This window comes from Osmerus mordax, chromosome 19, assembly GCF_038355195.1.
Source record: "Osmerus mordax isolate fOsmMor3 chromosome 19, fOsmMor3.pri, whole genome shotgun sequence".
Taxonomy (NCBI): Eukaryota; Metazoa; Chordata; class Actinopteri; order Osmeriformes; family Osmeridae; genus Osmerus; species Osmerus mordax.
This window is the reverse complement of record NC_090068.1, coordinates 9,002,154-9,020,767: the sequence shown is the minus strand read 5'-3', so window position 1 is coordinate 9,020,767 and position 18,614 is coordinate 9,002,154. Positions and strand designations below refer to the sequence as shown.

The 18,614-nt window shown below is 42.4% G+C and overlaps 2 protein-coding genes across 2 annotated transcripts; both read right to left on the bottom strand.

Annotated features, from left to right (window-relative positions):
* Positions 1-122: 122 nt before the first annotated feature.
* Positions 123-1,062, bottom strand: LOC136962782 (zinc finger protein 180-like). The gene has a single exon (XM_067256670.1). The coding sequence runs from the start codon at positions 1,021-1,023 to the stop codon at positions 151-153; it is 873 nt and encodes a 290-aa protein (XP_067112771.1). The 5' UTR covers positions 1,024-1,062; the 3' UTR covers positions 123-150.
* Positions 1,063-4,543: 3,481 nt separating this feature from the next.
* Positions 4,544-8,385, bottom strand: pou2af2 (POU class 2 homeobox associating factor 2). Its single transcript, XM_067256669.1, has 5 exons — positions 8,270-8,385; positions 7,504-7,604; positions 5,807-5,849; positions 5,225-5,523; positions 4,544-5,135 (listed from the first exon to the last, which is right to left on the bottom strand). The coding sequence occupies exons 1-5, from the start codon at positions 8,346-8,348 to the stop codon at positions 4,725-4,727; spliced, it is 933 nt and encodes a 310-aa protein (XP_067112770.1). The 5' UTR covers positions 8,349-8,385; the 3' UTR covers positions 4,544-4,724.
* Positions 8,386-18,614: the final 10,229 nt, after the last annotated feature.

Genomic DNA, 18,614 nt, shown 5'->3' with positions numbered 1-18,614 from the left:
GTACATAGACTGTATTTTATGTTGATATTTCTATACACAATATACATTTTCAGTATAAAATCAAATATCTTATGTACAATTCTACTTTCAATAATGAATACAAATATACACATTTCCTATGTTCATAAATGTTTAATTCTTAAGTGAGATCTAGAGATCAGGATCTCTAGTCTTCCCAGAACAAAAGTGTCTCTTTAAATGTCCTGACTGACTGAAGCTCTTCCCACACTGGTCACAGTGGTACAGCTTCTCTCCTGAGTGAACACGCTGGTGTTTCTTTAAGCTTCCTGAATGACTGAAGCTCTTCTCACACTGGTCACAGTGGTACAGCTTCTCTCCTGAGTGAACACGCTGGTGTTTCTTTAAGCTTCCTGACTGACTGAAGCTCTTCCCACACTGGTCACAGTGGTACGGTTTCTCTCCTGAGTGAACACGCTGGTGTATCTCTAATTCTCCTGACTGACTGAAGCTCTTCCCACACTGGTCACAGTGGTACGGCTTCTTTCCTGAGTGAACACGCTGGTGTCTCTCTAAGTTGTCTGAATGACTGAAGCTCTTCCCACACTGGCCACAGTGGAACGGCTTCTGTCCTGAGTGAACACGCTGGTGCCTCTCTAAGTTTCCTGAATGAATGAAGCTCTTCCCACACAGGTCACAGTGGTACAGCTTCTCTCCTGAGTGAACACGCTGGTGTATCACTAAGTCTCCTGACCGACTAAAGCTCTTCCCACACTGGTCACAGTGGTACGGCTTCTCTCCTGAGTGAACACGCTGGTGTATCTCTAAGTTTCCCGACCGACTGAAGCTCTTCCCACACTGGTCACAGTGGTACGGCTTCTCTCCTGAGTGAACACGCTGGTGTGTCTTTAAGTGTCCTGAATGTCGGAAGTTCTTCCCACACTGATCACAGTGGTACGGCTTCTCTCCTGAGTGAACACGCTGGTGTCTCTGTAAGTTTCCTGAATGACTGAAGCTCTTCCCACACTGGTCACAGTGGTGATGTCTGGCCTTTTCTGTGTCCATGCTTCCCTGGGTGGGGACCGGGGGGAGGGAGGAAGTGGTGTTGGGGCGTGGTCGAGAGGAGGACAGTGGTCTGAGTCTCTGGTCTCTGGTCTGATTTCTACACTCCTCAGCAGAGAGATGCACAGGTCATGGTGGCACCTCTTGATGTGCTTGTGGAGGTAGATATGGGCGGTGAAGGAGAGGACAATGGGAGCAGGAGAACACCTGGGTCTAGGATGACTCTATCCTTGGTCCTGGAAGAGCGAAAGCAAAAAAATTAATGAAATACAATTAAATACAAACAGCATAGTTAGGATAAGACATAAGAGAGGAGATATGTCAGGAGAGGAGTGAAGAGGAAACTAAGAGGAGGTACCTCTGGAGCTCTTGTTGTCTCAGAGGTAGCTACCGCTAGCTAGCTCGCTACCACGGCCCTTCCCTTCTAAGTCTAGTTACTATATCTAGTCATAAATTATACCTTCTAACTATAGTTAAAATGTCATGGAGATCTGAATCAATTATGTTTTATAGAAAGCGGGCTAACATTTAAAAAACACGTTTTACCATATTTAACGTTACACCATGAGGTGCGACTGATGAAGCAGTCAAATCAACATGCATACGATAAGATGATTATTATCTTTGTAAACGTCAGTTTGTTGAATTTTAACAAAATATTCACTTACACACAATTCCAAACGTCTTGACGAAAATGTCCGATTCACATACACAAGTCAAACGTCTTGAGCCCGCCTCTCCTTCAATTTCATTGGTTGAATCTGTAAACCAATCATTTTCCTTTCTGCCCTCACAACATGTTTGAGTAAGCAAAACTCCTATCTGCGCTTTGCGTGCGTACGCAACGTTTATACATGAGGCCGCTGGATACACAGGGGAGATCACCGTGAGGGCTGCCTGTCACAGGTCCCTCCATGATGAACTTGAGTAAAAAGCCGCACAGCATGAGAGTATAGGGAAAGGTTATAGATTATGGGGTTCCATTAGTGCCAAGAAAGTCGACGCTTTTGTACAATGGATCTTGGCGATTGCTTTGCTCTCAGTCGTTTACTTTGCAGCAGTTCTTGTGATTTGCAGCGTAGCATTTGTGCCAAAAATAAGTCGATGCTTTTGTACACTACGTCCTAAGTGTCTTCCACATCCCCTGCATGGTAAACTATTGCTGTCGAGAACATGTGCAAAAAAAATACTGTTCAGGTCTGAATCTGTCACAATCATATTTATTGACTGACTGATTGGTAATGAAAAGTAGGCCTACATGAATGCAAAAAAAGCTGCTCACAGTAAAATGTGTTTAGATGCACAGTGATTTGATTAGGAGGACCATGGCTAAAAAAAAAAAAATACGTATTAAAAAACACATGCACAAACAAACAAACACACAAGACACAACGTATTACAATTATAATAACAGACTTTCAGTTCACCAATACCATGCACCAAAACGTTCAGGGCACTCCACAATTTCTTGTAAAACATTAGATGACAATTGAGCATCGCTTGCAAAGATAGGTGTATCATATGGAGCAACATTTGTAAAATGTGAGCCATATGTGGGATCCAGCTGCACAGAACCATAATGCGTGTAGGAGAAAAGTGAGGATGGGTGTTGATTGGCTATAGGATGAATGTCCTCCCCTACTGTGTATGGTGAAGTCCAGGTTTCCAACGATGACCTGCAAGTCTGTACCAAAGGAAAAAATATGATGTAAGTATGAACCTTTAAGATAGAGAAGTAGGTCTATGACCAAATCAAATCTAAAATTATTGTGGGCCAACAACTGTAGCATGCTTACTTGTCCTTTGTCTAATTCCTGGTTTGGCAATTTTCCGAAAGGACAGGAATGTTGAAAAGTGAAGTTACAGGGTTCGCGCTTGGCTACAGGTTCCATCTGATGTGTCATGCAGAAATCGTAGCTGTATGTGGAACACTCAGTCCCTTGCGAGGTCGAGTTTCCAGTGTAGGGATGTGGTTGTGTGTTGGATTCTGGAACAGGTCAGCAAATCAGATGAGATTTGGCTATGATTATAAGACTTGTTTGAGTTCTCTTTCTTTGCACTAATTATATTATGCACATTGTACCTACTGTAGTAAGATTGGGAAGTATCTGGAAACGCATGTATGGGATATTCCTGTGAAAATAATCATCCAGAGAATTTTAACAGACATGCCTGATGCATTGTTTAGAGATAAACTAAATATTATAAGGTACTGTTCCAAAGTATATATTTTTTACCTAATGTTGGCATATTTGCATGATAGAGAGTCATATTGGCATGATAGTCTGTTTGTGTGTGTGTGTGCAGATGTATCCTACCGATGCCATTTTTACTCCAGCCTGACAGGCCCTGCGTCTTTCCAGCAACTCTTTGACAGTGATCTTCACTCGTACACCTTGATAGACCTTTGGGTTATCTGTTCCAAGGAATTTAAGGTTAGGTAAATTATGAATTGGATTAACCACGGGCTTCATGTACAGGCTTAAGTTGCAAAAAGCAACGCAATTGGCCCCTATGGCCATTGGATGCTAAAATAAAAGCCATCTTTCCAATTTACCAATGTAAAAAAACAAACCACCGGATTTAAATATTACTGCCACTTTCCTTACATTGACCACGTGACAGCTACCGAGACCACCTGTTGCCTAGTGATCCCGGGACAGCATGTAAGAGAGGTATGATAGAATGATCACTTATGCGTGGTCTTTATCGTAGTCGGACACAACATAACTCGATCCGAATGAGAGAGAAAACAACTCACCCTGTGACATTTCGACGAAATATGCGCGGAAATTTGGAGGATGCAACAGCAAATCAACCAAGCACAAAGTTAAAGTAGCCGATACAGACGTCCTCGCCTCTCAGAGAAGTATGAGCGTAGCCTACTAAACAAGTAAATCATAAAAATAGTTTTGATAGCCTATAGCTGACACTGTGTTTTGTCCTATTTATAGTGTTTGTAACCCGTCGACATATGAAGACAGAGCTGTTGATTTGAATATTCAAATTCATCTAAAAAAGGATGGGCGTCACCCGCGGAACAATAAATTAGTCAATAGCCTTCTAATTGTAGACTTGAGATAGAGCATATTAGGTTAATTGAAGTCCATCCTACTTAAGCACAGTCTAGTAGGCATGAAGGCTGCTGTGTAAACTTACAGTTCTAATTTTATTGTAGTTATAGATCTGTTAGTATAATAGGCTATTATTAAAGCCCTGTCCATTCATTATCTTGTGTTAATCTACAATGTGCATTTTATATGATTGGTCTTTAGCGACCTCTACCGTTTAGAAGTTTCGTTTAGGAATTGTGACACAGGCGGTTATGCAATATACATTTAAACTGTGTGATTGATTTAAAATAATTTTCTTAAAACAATGGACGTAATTTTAGCCATATTTTACTGTCAGTTGACCTAACATTATATTTAAAAGTATGGATGTTTTGGGCCACAGAAAGACAACAGAAACATAGCATACCAGTGAAATGGATCATGTGTTATGTGGGATCTATTGACTGGTAGCAGGTTTACTATTATTTATTACAGCATAACAGGTAACAGCATAGATTTATATTTACATTTGCAATCTTTGCAGTTTTTTTTAAATCATGAATCTCAAACAGGTCAGTTGGTGCTTTGTGTGTTTTGTCCATCCTGTTACAGTATCCATTTCAGTTTATGTCCCATCACAGTATATGATTATCAGTAGGCCTTCCGAGGTTCATATGGCAACCAACTGCCAGGGGCATCCTCCTTGGTCCAGGAAGTATTGCTAAGCTGGACAGCATCACTGCTGTCTTCTGAGGTCACTGGCATGATTTTGATCCCAGCAGATTCTCCCGGAGCAGTCATGTACGAGTAACTGGAGGAGTAGTTGGATGAGGGGGCATATGATGATGGGGAATAGTGCACCTCTTCTAGAGGGTGTAGAGAGTAGGGCTGGGGGCTAGACAGAGTAGGCACACTACGACCAGTGGACATCCTGTAGGAAGATGGGCTTTTGGGATCAGGATTGGTCAGCCCATGGGAGCCTGTGGAGGGGACTGGACCCTCAGAACACAGGACCTCACTTTGGCTCACCGAGTCCTCTTCTGAGTGTTCCCAAGTGTCTCTCTGTCAAAAGAGAGAAGAGAACGAAAGTAAGAGACATACACTTCCAGGATGCAGAATGTACCCTGTTTTAGAAAACAGAATGTTTTTACCAAGAGATGTGGTGCCTCTCCTGAGAGGGGAGGCAGTAAATGGGGTAAAGCCGAGGGGGGGAAAAGGCCCCCCCCGCTAGCAGAGATGGCTGTTGCCCCTCGGTAGTCCCCAAATGTCTCAGGGGTGTAGTAGCTGTCGATGAAGGAGGGGTATGCGGACGGGTGATCATAGGACAAGCCCTTGCTTCCCAGGGCAGGGGTGTATGGGTCTGTCGTGTACTGCTTAGCAGATGGGCAGAGTTCAGAGTCAGTGAGGAAGGGCCTTCGCATGCTGTAGTAACTAGGTAGCATGTGGGATCCTGTAGGAAGAAGCTGAACATGAGATGTCCCGTGTAACATATTACCTGTCCTCTTTGTGAGATGTGACATGGTACTGTAAATTGGTATATTTTATGGAATTGTACTGTTTAATATGGACAATTTTACTACATGTACAGTATGTGCTGAAATGTATGCAGTTCAATAGAAAACATATCAGGTGAACTGTAGTGCAGTGTATGAGTGTTCAGACATAATAAAATTGTTTGTTGACATTGGATGAACAGCCAGTGGCTATATTACAATCTTAAACAATAGACTCACCTGGCATTTGAACAAAAGATTGTTGGGAATGACTTGTTCCAGCCTGAAAAAAAGACCCCAAAAGTTACCACTACACAGGCAGACACTGTGTGCAGGCTCACACATGTATATTAAGGAGAGTCCCAACATAATCCAAAACACCACAGTACATTAAACGTGGGTAAAACAGGCTCATTCCGATGACAGAAAAGGAGGAAGTAGAGAGGAGCAATGGAGACAAAGATAAAGACTGATGGAGGGAAAGCACGAGTGGAGAGTGGACAGAGAGGAATGAAAGGCAGGCAAATGATGTGGCAAGATATTTGAATGTAATTTGCCATTTTGCCAAAGTGTCCTACCCCCTTCAAGTGCAACAGGGCTCTGTGAGGGCTCTGTGTGCACAAGCCCAGCGAACACACTATGGAGCCAAAAATGTACCTGGTAACTGAAGAGTCACCACAGCTAAAACAGAATCAAATTGAATAATAACCATTGTTGCATGACTCATTCACTCATTCAAACTGCAGTTCTCAAAGACAATATCCCAAGTCGCCTGGATATGTAAACTGCTTTGTAAAAATAACATGGAGTATGTTCATAAAGCCTTTTGACCTGAGAATTGCTTCTTTATCTAAAGTATTGCACTTGTTACATATTACCGTTAAAAAAGGTGTGGCATTAAAAGAAGACACTAATAATGAATCATAATAGCACTCAGCACAGACATGCCAGTCACTCATTGATTCATCATTCAGCAAACAACATAAGGCCACTTGTATGTTGGTCAGCAGGTATATCGTATTATACATACTGTAAATAAACCAAGTACCAAGTATTTACATTTACATTTAGTCACTTAGCAGACGCTCTTATCCAGAGCGACTTACAGTAAGTACAGGGACATTCCCTCGAGGCAAGTAGGGTGATAAGCACATTCTATAAACACCAAAAGTATTTTGGTTGTCTTGAACAACCTACTGTATGTTAGTATATACTGTTAATGCCTCAGTGCACTGTTGCATCAGCAATGGAAAAACCCCTCCATGTAACTATATGGCAGGTGAAAAAATATCCAATGACGAATGGCTTCTTCCTTTTTATGCATTTGACAAAAGAATTGAGTCCAAAAGATTCCAATGGAAAGAAAATAATTTAAAATGATTTCTTCTGCAGAAAATCAACATCCATTTAGCTCGATAAAGCCTCCCTCAATGATCTACGTGTTTGTTTTAGGTGAGGGCTTTTGGGGATGGCCATCCCTTGGCTTAACTGTCTGGGGCCAACAATGGCCCACTTGTCTGAGGTCTGCAGTGGAGATGGCTGCTCATTTTGGCAGGTGCGTCTGATTAAGGTCTCTGATAGGTGACCTGCTTGCACAGAAAGCTCTGAGCACAGACCCTCTGTCAACCGGCTACGGTTGGAACATGTCACAGCTAATGGTGTGGGTGGAGGAGTTGTGTGACCATGAAAAGCCATTCATTCGTTTGCTTTGTGTGGTTCCGTGCGGACCCCTCTGGCCTTGCCTTTGTGTAGCCTACTAGGAGCAGGCATACACTGTATTGGTATTTCCTTTGTGTGGTTAGTGGAGATGATTACCCCATAGAAAGTTTGATGAAGAATGTAAATATGAAGAGAACCAACATGGAAAGACACAGAGGGATGAATAATAGCAAGGGATAGCGAGTAAAAGAGAGAGCAGAGCAAAAAAGCAAACTCACATTGAATCTGGGAACGTTTGTCTGCCTCAACCTTTTCTCTGCAAGCAGGTCTTTGACTGTGTGTTTGACTCTGACACCCTGGTAGACTCTTTTGGAGTACTCTGCAAAGAAACCACAAACGAGTTAAAATGGTCTGTTTATTCAAAGAATTAATTCATTGTTACCTTAATGTTCCTGTTCCCAAGCATGTATTTATTGTTGAATATACTAACATTATACTTTTTCTTTGTAGTAATGTACTTATATTTTAGATCATAAATAAACACTAACTTCAACATATAGTGCTGATGGGAAGAGGTAACTTTTAGTTCATTTTGCTTTGACAGCCTAGAGTAGCAATTTGTACAGTAGCAATGTCAGCTGTTTGTACAGTAGCATTGTCATTGTAGCTTTCTGATGTTGTAGTTAAACATTATATATATATATATATATATATATATATATTGTAGTTTCATTTGTGAGTATTTGATACCAAATGATGTACAGCCATTCTTGGATGATTAACCTAATTTATAAATACAGTCTTATAACATACAGTACTGTGCAAAAGTCTTAAAAAAAATGAAAGGTAAAGAAAAAATGCTTTAAGGAATAATGAATAGAAAAGACGAAACAAAAATCTTTGCAAAATTGCCCTTTTATACTGCCGTACAAAAACATTTATATATAAAAGACAATATTCATGTAAAATATCTTGGATGTCTATGACTTTTGCACAGTACTGTATAAAAAATACATACCAATATAAAAAAATAAAAAAATAAACCTGTTTCCATGGCGTTGTTGTCCAAATCAAGACTTGTAATCGTTCTTTTTATATTTTCTCCAGGAACTGAGGCAAACATATTTTAATGCTACTGAACTGGGGACCACACTAATTTTCACGTTGGATGTTCAGATGTTATGCAGCATCATAGCAATGCAGGCAGCCTTTTTGCTTTGTATAAATGCAAATTATTGGCAAGACGTTTCTCAATAATTTGCATTGTCAGATTAGACTACAAAATCTTACCAATGGTATGGATGTGCAAGGTCTGTGCATTACGGTGAATATGGTGAGGGCAATTATAGTGAAGATGCTGATAACAATTATGAAGATGACAACAATTATGAAGATAATGATAATGAGGATAATAATGATGAGAATTTAATGATAATGATAAGAATAATAAAAGGTTACGTTGTTCAGATCAACACTATGAGGCAATAGAAGAGAAATAAAAGAAAATACACCTTAGTTGACACCTATCTTAACTATGTTTTACAAAGAGAACTTGTTCTCGACCTGAGGGTTTTTCCCAGGAATCAAACGGCTGCAGGCACTGAGTGGTTGGTCACACAGGTGCCCACGGAAGCAACCATTTCAACATATGATTTACTAGGTGTTTTATTTGGAATTAAGGGGGGGGGGGGGGGGGGAATCACCACAGTTACAGTGGAGACTGTGGTTAGTCTGACCTTCTCTCCCACTGAACTGGAAACATCCAGGTGTAATGTATTCTGTGCTGCATCTCAGTGTTCATAGCAACATTATCAGACAGGCCATGCTCAGAGTGTGACAGGCTAAACGCAGGGCCTTATCTCCCTCTGGAAACAAAGAGCTACAGTACACAGACTAGGCCGTTCCTTAAAAAAACAAACACATAATAGGCTTCTAATAGGCTCTTCAATTTAATTGTCCTTACAATAATGGCTGTCTAACTGCCTATAACTGAAAAGATATTTGAGTAGGATATACATTTATTTCTTGATTATACTGCACTAATTTGTTGTGATGAAGAAAGTGTTTCGTCCGTCTCTTCATAAACGTAGTGACTAAGTTCAGTTGAGTTCTGGATTTTAATAAGTATTATCAATCTGCAGATTGGGAGAGAAAACCAGACCTCTGACAATAAATGAAAACACCACCAGGCTTAGGTCTCAATCATGTCTCTCTCCGCTCTGAAGGCCGGAGGACCATCTTTTATAGGGCACAAGAATGTAAACATAGATAGTGACAGTCAGGCAGTAATGACGTTACAACAATCTCAGAGAAAGACATTCACAGCTCCCGACCCATGACTACTCTCAGACTACATTTACATTTAGTCATTTAGCAGACGCTCTTATCCAGAGCAACTTACAGTAAGTACAGGGACATACCCCCGAGGCAAGTAGGGTGATGTGCCTTGCCCAAGGACACAACATCATTTGGCACAGCCAGGAATCAAACCGGTAACCTTCAGATTACTAGCCCGACTCCCTTACCGCTCAGCCACCTGACTCCCTGACTAGAGAGATCATAGTTGGAGCTCTCCTTGTAGTCAGGACAAGAGACGTTTAACCAGTACTTTCTCCTGACCCAGAACATCTATTAACCCTGACACATAGACACAACCTACTCTTATTAAAAGCAAGCTCACATGAGAACATATTAACTAGTATCCAATGACTAATTCTATTGATTAGTGAATAATGTAAGCACACAGGAAATCCCAATTTCTTCCACAGTTGTAAGCACTAGTGTATGCTGTAATGTGTTAGATATATACGATACATAGTACTAGTGTATGTTCTCACATAAATAGTGCTCACACATGCACTACAGCAGATCCTTTACTGCCCTCTAGCTAAAGAATAGGAATTAGAACAGAATATTGAAGATACATTTTCACGGAAAAGTTAATTTGTCATTCGCTAAAGAGAAATGGAACAATACAAAAACTGGAGAAATGTTTGTCCTTGTACACTTTTTATAGATGTGGCCCACATACTTAGAAATGAAGTACATTATTCTAGACCACAGTAGCCCACTTAGATAATGAGACAGGTGTATTTCCATAACTGCTGCTTCTTATTTTAGGAGTTGGTTCTCACTAATACGTCCTGCACACAGCACTATTATTCTGCTGTCCGCACTGCAGAGCAAGGGGGAAAATAAAGTTATAAAAAAAAACAAGTGATATTGACTTAAATACACGATAGCAGGCTCCCTATATGTAGACCCACTGCTGACACCACGCCACTGGTCAGTGGCAGTCGAAGGCTGATGATGCTTGGGGATTTGCAAGGTGAACAAAGTGGCCTTTGACAGCCATGTCCTGGCGAGCTTAGGAGCTAGCACTCCTGTCAGCACTCTTAATTAAATACAGGAAGCAGTGCGGGGTCTGCTGGCTCTGTCGATGGCTATCGGGGCGTGCAGGAAGTGGATGGAGATAGTGTCCACGGCCGACGCCTGCGACAGGCAGCCTTTGAGCTTTGAGAGGGCCTGGCAGTACAACACACAAGCCAACTGTGGTGCTCTCCAGAAAGGAGTTTGATCTCAGCTTGGACTCGGAGCACAGTGTGATAAAGGTGCATAATAAATGGTTCAAAAAGATGAATGCTGTAAAGGATGAATGAAATGATTCATTTCTCACCTGTGGATGTGAAACGGGGCTTTGATGTCGTGCTGCGGTGATGGACTTGAGTTGTTGTGACGGAGGGTGATGTCTGTGTTGATGGCTGCAGGAAGGGAGGGGAGAAGACAATCGAGAATTTGTAATGTTTTTTTTTTTTTGGGGGGGGGGGGGGATTTCAGCTCTTCATCAAGTAAAGCTGCAGCTTCAAACACCCTCTCTTCAAAAGAGAAATGTCAGGGAGAAATGATCATGACACTGGAGGAACAACCAAGAAGAGATCAAAGACTTCATCATGAGAGGAGGATATGGAGATTTACCAGTTAATGATTTTGGAAAACTGATCCAAAATGGATGCAGCAAAAAAAAAACACACACACTCATGAGATCCCTGTGTCTATTCAACATTAATTCACATCAGGAAAAAAAACAAGACACAAAGGCCCATTATTATACTTATTAAGTCCAGATCAATGGATACCTTTATGATTAAAAAAGCATATCCTTGGATGAACAAGCATATTCTCTGTGGATGCCTGTGGCATCTCTTCTCTGGTCTCATAATCACCAAAGGCTGGCGTCTGGCTTCAGTGCAGGCAGCAGAGACACTATGGCTGACACCTGAGGTACACTGGGCCCTGTGTCTCTCTCAAACTACAAAGTACCCAACAGGAAATCCCATCCCTGCTCCCTTTTGGCCACCCTCCAACTCTGGCTCCTGATCCATGGTTGTATTATTAAACTATATTGTTAGTGGCCCTTCATAGCTTAGTTACTCACAATAGTGAGTACTGCTCATACCGTGTAATTACACCATATGGACTACGGGCATTCAGTCAGTCAATGCGCAAAATGAAAGCATCAGAACAACATGTTTTGCTGTACCTTGATTTGATTCATTATTACTTCAGGTTTGTGGAACTAGATGACATCTCCTGATTATGGTGTTTTCAAGCCGCTGCTTCCCTGGGGCATTGCTTGTCTGCCAAGTTCCAAACAGTGGGATCACACAAGGTGTTGCTCCTATGAGCAGATGCAGGGGAACCAAGCACAGACTCTGACGCTATACGACCTACCACATTGAGTGTTTATCAACAGAATAGAACGTAGGTAGGTGTTGTCTCTCAGCTGAGTATACCTGCGGCTCATCTGTTCCCACAGGTGTGTTAGCTGTTACCTCACCTGTAGTGGGAAAAAGCTGAAATCACACAGCACTGTCAGCGCCATGTCTGGTAGAGTGCCCATGAGGTGTTCAACATATGACGTGACTTCCATTTCCTGTGTTTGGTGCTTAGTGTTGCTATGCAGTTGTGTTTAGCCAGACCAGATGGTTCATGGTGTTTGGAGAAGCTTGAAGATTTTGTTTTTTGTCTTTCATGTCGGGATTTGTTTTCAGTATTGGTTTACTTTATCTTTCTGTACTTTTCATTGTCACACTTGTGTTTCATTTCTCCACTGGATGTCAGTGTTGGCTTGCTAACGTTGTTGTGGGGCATCAGCAACAGCCCTCTTAATACAGACCCTACAGTACACTGAAGTTAAATCGTTTTTTGTAAACATGTACAGTATAAAATCAATTGAATTACATAACATTTGTAGGTGCTGTCTTTCTGTCTGTCTTAGTACTATTCATTCCTGGCACTGCTATGTGCCCATGCTGTCCTGGGATGCGGGATAGCAGTCATGACATGTGGTGTGTGTGTATGTGTGTTAGATAAGAACAGAAAGAGAGAGAGCCGAGGATGTGGTGTAGCCTGCAAGATCAGGGAATGTCTCCTTCATGTCTGGAGTTCCACTCAGTGAGTTGACCTGCACAGTCAGCCTCCATCACACCTCATCTCTTAGACAAGGATTGACCTAGAGTTTCATATACTACAAGGCAATCTTCTGTCTGTCATTCCGAACATTTGGCTTTTTTCATATTTTCTTATTTATCACCCCCTGTTTCTTTTTTGTTCATCCCTCGTTTCTCTTGTTCCCCTTCAAACCCGACCTCTGTTCATGATATTTTCCTAGGTCTGGTCTGTCTGAGCCACCAGACAGACACAGCTGGTTGAACCTGGCATCCCATCAATCCCAGAACAGGTTGCTCTCCATGTGTGCCACAGGGATGTTTGGGAAATCTGGACAATCATAACTTCCCTCCACGGTGAGAGAGTTAGACTAGGTTTGGTGAGCCTGAGAGACGGTAGGACCCCCCCACCTCATGGAGCTCCATGCAGACGCCTCTGGTCGCTATGAGGACAGACATATAAAATGCCTCTGTTTTATCTGAACTCGTTCCTTTCCAGGGTTCACTGCCGTTTCCTTTCTCGACTGCGATCAGGTAAAAGGATTTCTTCGTCCGGGTTCCAGTGTGACTGTCACATGCAGCACACTCCTGTTAACATGAACTATGATATTGGTATAAGAGACAGATGGCCAGTGAAACCTCAAAGAGATGGAGGACAGATATCTAGAGGGTGAGTTACTCTGTTTAAATCACACATTTATGGTTCGACCGAAGCTTGAACACATGTAGAATGCTATAGCTTAAAGTGAAAGCAGAAAGATTTTACACACATGCACAGTAAATGGGGGTCAGACTAAGGGTCAGATGTCAGATGGTCATTTTTCTTGGTCCAGACATAACCTGGACATTTCCGGTCTTTAAATATATCCTATTAAAAAAGGGGACTGAACGGGATGTCTTTTATAAATCCTCGAATTTGAAGGACAAAAGCGGGCATGGCCGAACGGCAGAGGGTAGGTCTTGGTATCTGTGAAAGCTATCGCAGGGACTTAAAGAGACTTGGGAGAAAGTACACAGATGGTAGTGTCATCAGCTCAGCTACTGGTGACTGGGTGGGAGTCCAGAGCCCAGTAAGGCTCTATCTTATTTATGATGGGAAGGACCATACCTGGCTGCAGCCTCACTCTCCTCCGACAGTCCAGTGTCTGACCTCCCACTTCCTTCCTGCCGTGATGCTGGCTGGTCAATCCCCTCCACCCAGGCCTCAGTTTGTTTACGCGGACATTTTCTGTCACATAAACTAGACAGGACGGACACACAAGATATCCTATAAACCCTGTCATACTACACACCAGGCCCGACATCCAACAGAAATATATAACTCAAATTAATAGCTTGGTGCGAAAAGATGAAATCACATGATGATGATGATACAGTAAACAGGTAGACGGGAAATGGGCATCATCACATTGGAAGGAGAGGGCTTGACGGTGCGGTGGAAGCTCACTGATGAGTTTTTCACCTGAAAATAAGAAGCAGAAGAAGGATCGGAGGTGATCTAGGTTCCAGGGACCTTTTTTAAGAGGACCTGACTGGAGTTCTCCTCTGCCCACTCAGCTGTGAGTAACGATGGGACACTCTCCACCGCCTGTCCCAGAGCAGCGTTTGGCCGCCATGGTAACAAACATTTCCTTGGAAGGGCTGCAGAATGCTTGGCTTTTTACGTCAAAGATTTTGGATCCTGGTTCATTGTGACATTCTTTTATCAGAGACAAAACCCAGCAATTTCTGCTGCTGCTCTGATTCCGAGAGCAGATTGTGATGCCTTATATGGACTGTGCTTGGTCATTCGAGGACCTTGATGGAAATTCTTTGTGTCTTGTCAAGCTACCTTCTCACTATACGGATGGACTTTTCACAGGGACATATTCATCTGTGCATATTATGTCATCACGTGTTACTTGTTAGCTGTATTCTGGAAACTTTAGGATCTTTCTCAACTACCTGGCCTGTTGAAGAAAGGGACACACAGGATCATGTCTATCCTTGTATCAACCCTGTCTGAGTTATATTTATGTAACGTGGGATCACAGAGTGTTTATCTGAGGGTGAAATTGGCTCGGGCAGTCTCCCTATTGGAGGAGTCGAATGAAAGATTAAACATGTTATTTATGAACCCAAAGCTGACACAGGGAGAAGCTTGTGCCCAAACGCCTTCATTTTTCTTCAAATATTTACTCTTATTTTTAGGTCAGGTCCTTGACAGGTTTATTTGATGGAACAAAGCAAATGTCTTTTAAAAGAGAACAAAATACTTCAGTCTTCACCTCATTTAGATGTTTGCTTAAGTCTTTAGATACATTACAGTTTTGGGCAAGACTTCGCATTAAGGTTGCATTAACTACCAGGTAACAACAGAAATATCTATGGTAACAAAATTGTAATTGCATAGAAACGTCATTACAGTGTACACCGTTTTTTCACAAGTGAAACTTGTTAAGGGGAGGTGAGGCTTTCCAGGGTTAAGTGGATGTTAACAATGATCTTGTTTTGGTTACTCAACCTTTATCTTCCCCTTTACAGCATCCCCACCCCTTAGTTGTGACAAAACTCTTGCCCAGTTCTGTTTGCCATTTTCTTCCAAGTAGAATACGTAATGTCTCAAGAACGTGCTAGGCACACAGAGAGCCTAATTTTCACCTGATATAAATGTAGGTGAACTACTGTATTCCCTGCTGCTTTGGGTTTTAGGGGGATGCAAGAAAATGTCAAATATTTCACCTGTCGATAGCAATTGGCGTAGTTGACAAAAGTTGCTTCTACACTTTTAATATATAAATTCCCCCACTTACAAATCGGCTAACAGGCAGATAGGTCTGTTGGAAAATATCACTGTTATTGTGTGATGTTGTCATTTGTGTCAGATTGAGTTTTCCATTTAGTCGCAACGTGCAATGGAAATCAGCAATGGAAAAAATTAGTGCATATACTCATGAAAGAATGGAACACGCAAAAAAATATATAGCCTATCAGTTCTTTTCACAGACGTTGGCCAACCATTGGCATTAGAACACAGTTGTTATGAGATACTTAATACTTGTCACGCAGAATAAAGGACAATTATACCCCATGAAAAATCACACCCTCTGTGAAAGTGGAAAACGCATCCTGCCAGTACAGCTTGAGGCGCAGTATAACAGCTCCAAGATAATGAAATAAACCTATGGGACTAAAATGGCAATCGACTACAAATGTGCTAATACCAATTAAACACACACTTGATTTAAATGATGGCGATATTATCCCTTGAATAATATACTGCATACTGTTGTGGATTAAAGTTGAATTACAATATATTATCTATTGTACATATGTTTAAGTATATAAGAATCTCTGAACAGCAGTTACTGTTTTTGCAAGTCTCGCTCACAGTCTGAGGTTGTTATAATGATGTCTGATTTAAGGCCTCAGTTGAAGGAGTTGAAGGATTACCTCATTGGATTTTGATTAAACACAACTGGCTTTCATCATCATCTGTGTTTGAGATATGGGAGGAAATATGGAGTTTGGGGGGACACAGTGTCGCCAGGACACCTAATCCCTCTCACCTTTACAAACTCTCTGAGGAGAGGCAGCAGCTTCCTGGCTCTCTCCACACGCTGCCCCGGTGCACTGCTACGTGGATGGCTCCATGGCAACGAGGGCAAACATCAGATGACAATAATGAGTAAGTGCATGCTAGAGTCAGGGACAGTGCCAGAATAACGACTCTACTGTTGTGGTAGGAATTATACCTTTCTTGGAAGGAAAATGGAAAAACTGACTCACTGTATATGTTATCTCTGCCACTCTTGACTGAAAGACAGAAGTAGTTTGGTATTCTCAATATCATATATTTTGTCATATTCGTTACATATTATGGGGATGCAGGTAGCAACATGAATGTGAGGTGTTTCATCATGTGGACTTTAACATTTCTATATTGTCTGCTCAAGCATCTATAGAAACCGATGTACATGGTTAAGAATAGTTCTCATGTATATCTCTGAAATATTCAGTGAACCACACTCCAAAGAGTGTAAGGTGAATAGAACGGCTAAAGGAGATCAAAGCTCTTGCATCATCAGACACCCTGTAGGTTTTTGCAAAGGTTTTGCTAGGTTTAGGGTAAGGGTAATCTGTTCATAAAATATTTTTGATAAGAACCCGAGCTTTCACATCAACGTTGTTGTTACAGCGTCCTTATAATCTATAACTGCATTCAATCCACTGTCAGAAAATTATATATATTTTCCTGTAAAGTTACGTAAGAGTTTATAGTCAGCTCCCCAATAATGCAGTCCATGTGGACATCAGACATGATATGTAAGAGCTGTACTCTAAGTCTACCATCTGGATAGCCACTGTATTTATATATATTTAGAGAGAGAAAAAGAGAGAGGGAGATAGAGAAAGAGAACAGTCAGGGTTTCTGGGTAGTGACATGTGCTTGGCAATGCAGATACACTCACGTCCACACTCAAAACATAAACGGCCATAGGTCGTTGGCTTAGCATGTGGTCATTGTCCATCAGTGTTTGGAACAAGGCGTACCCGAGCAAGACCTACAGTATCGACCCACAAGCCTAGTCTCCCAGGCTGCCCTGAGAGGCGGAACACATCGGAGACGTCGCAGGGATGATGGACACCCATTACAACAAAGAAAAGGGGAACTGGGCTCCTCTCCTCTCCATCCCAATAAATCTACAGCAGCACAAAGACTGGGCCAGGATGCCTGGCGTGCCTGCTGTGCTGCAAATTACCCACCCTACCGCAGCCACACAGGCCCAGAAGCCCACACTGTGCTGGGCTCACTGCTACTAACCATCTGCTCCACTGGAGCCTCTGCCTGAGACCATAAAATATGGTGCGCTGTCTAGAGAAGGCCCCACAGGGTTAATTGTGCCCAGGAAGTACAGTCCTGACTTGACAGATCTGTGTCCCAATGCCTAAGGATTGGAATGTGCGGTCTTTGTCCGGTTTGAATGGTCCTGCTGAAGACCCACACACTCACTCAACGTGATCCTGTTAAAACACAACTATTTCCATTGGTTTATCCCCTTCTGTGCAGCCGGTCTATGGTGGACACTTTGTGACCCCATTTATCTTAGTAACATGCTTGGGTCCCAAATCAGAACAACATAAAATTATAAGCAGGTGCTTGGAATCTACCTACACAACATAACCAAGCGGTACTCAGTCAGGTTAGCCAAGGCGTACATCCCTCCCGTCATCTGTTTTTACAGCTGGATCATTTACTGGCATCATATTCATTCTGGGCCCCTCATGGACGAGAACATGATGTCTTGTCCTGAAGCGAAGTCTGCTGTTGCTTCACGGACAGAGACCTGAACTGTACTATGAACGATTTAGGGTAATGGTGAAAAGCCAGGCTGTGTTCACCTTGGCATTTCACCAATCTGACACTGGCACGGCGCTGCATAATGATGGAGAACCGTGATGTCCAACCCACTGTTTACGAACGAGCACAAAGATAATCGAGAAACGATGTGCTTTTTTGCGTATTTACCAAACAGTGTCATCGGGCTTGTTGACATCTGCATGTGGAGGCAGGAGATGTACGAGCAACACCAAAGCAGAGGGGCCTTTTGGAACCCAAGTAAGGACAGCACCTGTCCAGGGATGCAGCAGGGCCAGTAGAGGCTGTTTCTTATTATCTGAACAGAGGAACACGTATCAGATCTGAATCATGCAGCGGCAGAGCCTCTGTCAACCCGTTCGCTACGCGTCGCATATCTGACGTTCCGCCAGTGGATTGCCTCACTCGAGGTCAGGGTCTGGGCTGCTTCAGTTTGTTATTGCTGGACGGGAAAGGCGAGAGGAGGCCCACTGACAGGGCCACTCTGGAGAGTAGAGATCCCCGTGTGCCGTCTGGTAGGATACCTGCCGCTGCTTAGCTTCAGTCGACCGTGTTTACAACCTCAACCATCATCTCCCCCCAA